At 41.7% G+C, this 6,948-nt stretch overlaps 1 protein-coding gene across 1 annotated transcript in view; it reads left to right on the top strand.

Annotated features, from left to right (window-relative positions):
- The window catches only part of APOPT1 (apoptogenic 1, mitochondrial), a gene marked incomplete at both ends in the record, with an annotated part of 7,375 nt that extends 811 nt beyond the window's left edge, over positions 1-6,564 (top strand). Inside the window, 3 exons of the mRNA XM_009073552.1 lie at positions 1,052-1,115; positions 2,851-2,941; positions 6,510-6,564. Of these exons, the coding sequence (XP_009071800.1) occupies positions 1,052-1,115; positions 2,851-2,941; positions 6,510-6,564 (210 nt within the window). The remainder of the gene's footprint in view (positions 1-1,051; positions 1,116-2,850; positions 2,942-6,509) is intronic.
- Positions 6,565-6,948: the final 384 nt, after the last annotated feature.

Raw genomic sequence — 6,948 nt, 5'->3', positions numbered from 1 at the left:
TGAGCCACAAGGACAGAGTGTTGGCTCATGGACAGCCTGTTGGCCACCAGGACTCCCAAAACCTTCTCTGGGGACATTAGGTCTCTGTGAGGTGGGTGAAGTTCAGTTCTGCCTGCTGATAGCGACTGGTAATTGATATAGTTTCATTTAATACAGAGTTTCTTTGTGGAAGTTATGTTTCTTTGTCCTTCATTTCTTTAAAACTATGTACAAAGCTAAAAATCTCACATTTTATTGTTTTGTGGTATAGAATATTTGCCTTTTTCCTACACTGACAGTATAAAGTTGTAGCCACCCAATCTGCAAGGCCTGTCTGTGACCTGAGCAGCTCTTGAAAATGATTAATTAGCTTTTCTTTCTTTGTCATGAGTGAGAGAAATTAGGTGTATTTACCAAGGGTAGATGAAGGTCATAGCCTGTTTTACTGGCTGCATGCCCCAAATTGAGGACTTTTCAGTCATGGCCTGTCTTCTTTCCTGATTTCAGCAGCTCCTAATCCATGCTGCATTTTTGGGAGAACAGTAATTCACCATCATTTGTGATGATCTTTGATCCTCATACCCTCCCAAAACTTGCAGATATCTCAGAGAAGAGAACAAAGTTTGAGGATTTTTCAATTCCATAGAACTGCTTTTTTAAGTTAGAAAAAACTTATGCACAAATAATTACTCTGTTTCCATCTAGGTCATTTTTTTAGGCTTCATGTTTTTCTCTATGCTCAAATTCTCAGTTCCATAGTTTGTATTACAAACTGAGAGTTTGGATCCTGTCAGGCTGTACTGAAGCTCAGCTGTAGATTTACTCCACAAATAAGTTTTATAAGTATCAGCAGAACATGTGCAATAATTAATACATGCAGGGTAGCAGGATCTAGGTGACAAATGGTTTAACTAACTCTCTGGATTCAGGGAAATGTTTAGCTTACACTTTATAATGAGTATCGTTGGTTATTTTGGAGGGTGTTAAGCACCACACTGCTATGTAATTAAAACCAGTGGTTAACTTCAAGGACTGACTGCATCAGATTCTAATGTGGCAAAACATGTTTTAGGAAAAAGAAGAATTTATATACTCAAGACTGAAAGCCAAAGGTCTGGAAGTGAGAGATGAAACAGGTTAGTGAGTCCTTGTTGATGCGTTCTGAATTCTGTTTGTCTTTGCATTTTGTTAGCTGATGCTCTTTGTGTCCTGTCACGAGTGAATCTTCAGGGTAAGACTGAAGTGTTTGCAGGAGCATGACAAAAAAAGGAGGGGGGGAATTCTTCAGAGGGGTGAGATCATGTGTTGCACTCTTAGTCTCCTAATTCCTTCCCTGCAGCTGGAGGGAACATGCCGAAATCCAAATTTTGTAGCCTCAGGAGGAAGGGGCTTTTTGCTTTCACACCTCCTAACCCACCGAGCTAAACACACAAAGCATTTGGCTCAAGTCATGTCGTGGTTGGGTGGATAAACTCACAGCCTTTGGGGTCAGGAATACAGTATTTCTCCTTGAGGGAGAATCAGCTTCAAGGGGGTGGCAGCTGCTCTCTGCCTGTCTCTGCCTGAGCACAGTTGCTGTAAAATAGTTGTGGCCTCTCTAATCCACTGTGTAACACTGAAAACAAGATGCCTTCTTAATATCAGTGAATTGGCCATTGTAGGTTGAGGTTGAACATTTTGTTCCTAGAATAATGATCTGTTTGAGCTTAGTAAGACATCAGCTCTGATGCTCTGCATGTCCCAGACCATTATTTTTCTCTTCTGTTTGTAGACAGTCTGTGGTGGAGAAATAACCTTAATTAAGTTCGGTGTTGTTTGGAAAATGCTTCTTTTGTATTGCTGTTTTGGGTTTGCTTTGGTTTTAGACCCTAGAAATAAAAAACAATAATCATGTACCCCCTTCAGAAGTAAAACTAGAGTGGCTGCATGTGCTCATTCATTTTTCTGTCATACAGCTGTGTAAGAGGAATAACCATATACACAAACAGTTGGAAAAAAATTGCTTTTCTGTGTGATGAATCAGTTCTGGTGATAACAGTACAAATAAACAAATTAACTGCAGGTGTTAAGTAGGCAGCCTGCAAATAGTCTTAGAGTAAATTTATCCCACAGTGTGTTAACCCATTGTAGTACATCAGATGTGTAAAGAATGACAGAACTGGTTGATAAATCACATTTCTGTGAGCAGGAGCCTTGAAATGCATTCTGGATCAGTAACAACTTGAGTATCCCAATTCCTTCTCCCTCATCATATCCATGTTCCCTGGAGCATTCAAATTTGACCCTCATTTTAGGGACACTGAAAGTGCCAGAAGGTTTGTGTAGGGATTGTCTGGCAGAGTTGAGAGAAGTCACTGGTTCTCACATCTGTGGTTTAGCCATAGGTTTTCCTGCTCTGTAGAGAGAATCCATCTCCTTGTATGCTTTCCTTAGAACTGGCTTATTTAAAGTCATCTTTTGTATCTGCTTCTTCACAAAATATTTGTCTGCTGTATGGTAATAAACCTGACAGCTCAGAACTTTGTGGTGTAAGTTACTTGAAATTTACCAGTAGCAACAGGAAAAAAAAGGATGTCTGAAAATATCACATCAATGGTAAGAGTTCTCTATTTATTGGCTTGCTTCAGGGGAGAATTTAAGTGACTCAGTGCTCTGACTAGTGCTGAGACTTCAGCCCTAATTTTATCCAAAGGAATAGATAATAGATTATTCCTAGATCTATGGACTTTTTCATAGGGATTCACTAATTCCCTAAACATTCTAAGACCAGATAAACATCATCACTTCCACAACTAATAAGGGCTCTGCTAGCTTCAAGGTGAGCAGTGTTTTTAATTGCCTTGACTTTGTTATGCCCAAACTTATTTTCAGGTCAGAAACCAACGCTGAGTGCAGAAGAAATGGCTGATTTTTACAAGGACTTCCTGAGGAAAAACTTTAGGAAGCATATGCAGTATAACAGGTATGCAGAAAGAATTTATGTTGACCATCATACGTGACAGTGGAAGGCATAAGATCATGTTGGAACTTGAATATTTTTCTCTATCATTGGTAAAACAGCAACTACATCTATAATTTTAAGATCATTTTTTGAAAATGTTATCATTGACAGAAATTTGCATTATATTTTCCATTCTGCTGCTGCTTCTTGATTTAGTGGAAAGATGAAACTCAAGTCTGAGGTTTAAATAGAACATCAGGCACTCAATTTTTCATGTTAGGGCTTGGGTCTTTTCATGCTGCTAATTGATACTGATAAATATGCAAATAAACCAGTTGAAATTTATCAGTTTAACAGATTCTAGTTGACTGTTAAATAAGGACTAATAGATGTGATTTATCCCAAAGGAAAATTGTTTCATGAGAGTAACATTTAGCATTCTTGGTTTTATTATTTTGCCAGCACATAGTGAAAATGAAAGTGATTAGCCTTGAGTTTGCAGGGATTTGATCACTAACGCCAGGCATTAGTAAATTGATTTTCTGAGCCCATACTGTGTAGAAACTCAGCTACAGCTTGATGAGGCCACATGCACTGTGCTCTTCACAGCATCATTTCAGGAGGGACATTGAGGTGCTGGAGCAAGTCCAGAGAAGAGCAACGAGGCTGGTGAAGGAACTCGAGCACAAGTGCCATGAGGAGAGGCTGAGGGAGCTGGGGGTGTTCAGCCTGGAGAAGAGGAGGCTCAGGGGAGACCTTATCACCCTCTGCAACTCCCTGACAGGAGGTTGGAGTCAGGTGGGGGTTGGTCTCTTCTCCCAGGCAACCAGCAGCAGGACAAGAGGGCACAGACTCAAGCTCTGCCAGGGGAGGGTTAGGTTGGATATTAGGAAGAGATTTTTTACAGACAGAGTGCTCAGGCATTGGAATGTGCTGCCTAGGGAGGTGGTGGATTCACCATCCCTGGAAGTGTTTAACAGACGTCTGGATGTGGCACTGGAGGATCTGGTGGAGGGTTTAGGGGTTCCAGCAGTGACAGGTTAATGGTTGGACTCGATGATCTTAGAGGTCTCCTCCAACCTTGATGGTTCTGTGGTTCTAACTGATCCATAACAACTTGTGGTTTAAGGTTCTTGGTACGTGTTCTGCGTAACCCATAAAATTCTATCCTGGAAGAACAATTCATTGTAACAAATATCTAAAAAAATACGCACATCTTGTCTTGAAAAGATGGAAAGTAAGAAATGATCTTTGGTGAACGGATTGTTGTTCACATTTCCTCTGATGAGTGAGAATGCAAATAGTTTATGTTAGAACTGGTCACCAGTAACTGTTGTTGTACTGATCTCAGGGTAGTGTCCCATGTTCATGGGAAGAGAATTCAGGCTTTGTGCCTAAACATGACCTTCTTGTTGCTGCCTTGTAAAATCAGGTAGTGTCACCTGCATTATAGAACCATCAAGGTTGGAGGAGACCTCTAAGATCATTGAGTCCAACCATTAACCTGTCACTGCTGGAACCCCCAAACCCTAAACCATATTCTGCAGTGCCAGATCCAGATGCCTCTTGAACACTCCCATGGATGGTGACTCATTGTAGTTTCAAAGTGGAACTGCACAGCCCTGAAAGCAGCAGAGCTTTTTCCAGGCACTCTGATTTTGAGGGGTCATTATTTATACAAATCTGTTCAGGCACTGAGCTGTATGTTCTTTTGCAGCATTGCCAGCTGGCCCAAAATCTGTGGCAGCTCAAGTGTTGCCACTCCTAAAGTTCAGTTAAAATTGAGGCAATGACTGTGCATAGATGCCTTGAATATTTAGTTCAGGCTATTTAGACTGGAAATCCAGTCTAGTTTAGGAAAAAAAAATTCAAGGAGGATATAGGAAATGAAACATGAAAGGGGAAAAGAAACAGTTGCAATGTTAGCATGATATTTTGATTTAACATGACATCTGAAGGGGTAGCTCAGTGCTGCCTGTCAGTGTGAATTTGGCTACTAGCTCTACTGAGGGGTTAGTATCTCAGGCTTATGTTAGATCTGTACTCGGAAGGTTTCCCACAGATACCTCAAGGCAAGGCCTGTAATCTCAGAGTTTAATATTCCTTGCTAGTTCTATAACTCTGCGTATTCCATTGCTTCTTGTGGAGCACTTTACAAAAATAGTTGGGATTCTTGTTAGAAACTAGAAAGAAATCTTGTTATTTCAGTTTATAAGAGGGGGAAGAATGTCAAGTTCTCCAAGGTGACAAAGGGCTGATACAGACTATTCTGTGTAGAACTTGAATTGGTTCCAAAACTATGCATGCTGCATGAAAATCAAATCACTTAAAGATATAAAGTCTAACTTTGGCAATATTAAAGGCATCACCTTTAAAAGATACTGCAGTAGGAAGATAATGTTTCCTGCACTGGGTTATACAATTAGTCTTTGAAGTGTGATTTGATTTTTATCTTCTTCCACCCATATAGGTGACCAACTATGCCCTTTTCAACACCTGCATCTTCATAGAATCATAGAATCGTAGAATTTAGGGGTTGAAATGGAGCTTACAGAGCATCTAGTCCCAACCCCCTGCCCTGGGCAGGGACACCTCCCACCAGAGCAGGTTGCTCAAGGCTCAGCCAACCTGGCTGTGAACACTGCCGGGGTTGGGGCAACCACAGCCTCCCTGGGCAACCTGGGACAGGGTCTCACCACCAGAACAGGGAAAAACTTTTCTCTCACATCCAACCTAGACTTTCCCTCCTTCAGTTTGAACCCGTTAGCCCTTGTCCTATCACTGCAGTTCCTAACACAGAGTCCCTCTCCAGCTCCTTGTAGGCCCTTCAAGTATTGAAAAGTTGCTCTGAGGTCTCCACACAACCTTCTCTTCTCCAGGCTCAACAGCCCCAACTCCCTCAGCCTGTCCTCACAGGGGAGATGCTCCAGTGCTCTTAGTAACTTTTCGGCCTCCTCTGGACTTGCTCCAACAGTTCCAAGTCTTTCTTATATTGAGGCACCAGAACTGTGTGCAGTATTCCAGGTGGGTCTCAGCAGAGCAGAGCAGAGGGGCAGAATCACCTCCCTTGCCCTGCTGCCCACACTCCTGTGAATGCAGCCCAGGACTGGATTGGTTTCTGGGCCGTGAGCTCACACTGCAACTCATGGTGAGCTGCTCATCCACTGATCTTCATCTACACACAAACAACCCTTACCCATAGCACAGCACTGGCAGGAAGTTATTCTAGGTAGCTTGGTGATCAGCTTTTGAAACATGAGATGTGGCTTCAACTCCTTTATCTTCCCTGATTTCAAATGCAGTTGGTCATAAAATTACTCATCCCTTACCTTTGTCACAGCTAAACTCTCAGCAGTTGTAGCCCTGTAATCCATCTGTGATCTGCTCGTGGCTGTGGATATACACATAGACTTTTCCATAGGTTATTTAACTCTCATTAAGCAGGAAAAGTGTTCCCACAAAGCACAGAACATGCAGGTCATCCCTGAATTGTCATTTGCCAATGCTAAAGGATATTTGAATAGAACTGTGAACCTTTTTCCTGCCTTTGTTCTGTGTGCTGATGACTTTCCTGCCTTTGGAATCCTAGGGATTGGTATAAAAGGAACTTTACTATCACATTCCTCATGGGACAAGTAGCACTGGTGAGAGCTCTGAGGTGGCTTCGCTGGAGAAAGAAAAGTGTTGAACATTAACCACAGCTCCATGAAGAATGGAACAACTGCTCCAGACTTCTTGTTTATGGTGATGTTCAGAATCTGAATGACTGAGGCAATAATTGCTTGAATCTGTTTGCTAAACTATGTAAATAAAAGCTGAAATCGGTCTTAATTTATAATCACTGTGTGGATTTCCTTTTATTTCAAGGATATATAAAATACTACTCCACCAAAGTACTGGTGAGAAAAATATTGGAATGGGTAGTGACTGTTGTGTTATTACCACAGAGTCCAAAAACATGAGCTGAGTATGCTGTGCCTGCACTCAGGTCAGAGAACCACAGAACCACCAAGGCTGGAGGAAACCTC

The sequence above is a fragment of the Acanthisitta chloris genome, unplaced genomic scaffold, assembly GCF_000695815.1.
Source record: "Acanthisitta chloris isolate BGI_N310 unplaced genomic scaffold, ASM69581v1 scaffold13474, whole genome shotgun sequence".
Lineage (NCBI taxonomy): Eukaryota > Metazoa > Chordata > Aves > Passeriformes > Acanthisittidae > Acanthisitta > Acanthisitta chloris.
The sequence above is the reverse complement of the archived record's forward strand: the minus strand, read 5'-3'. Positions and strand labels throughout refer to the sequence as shown.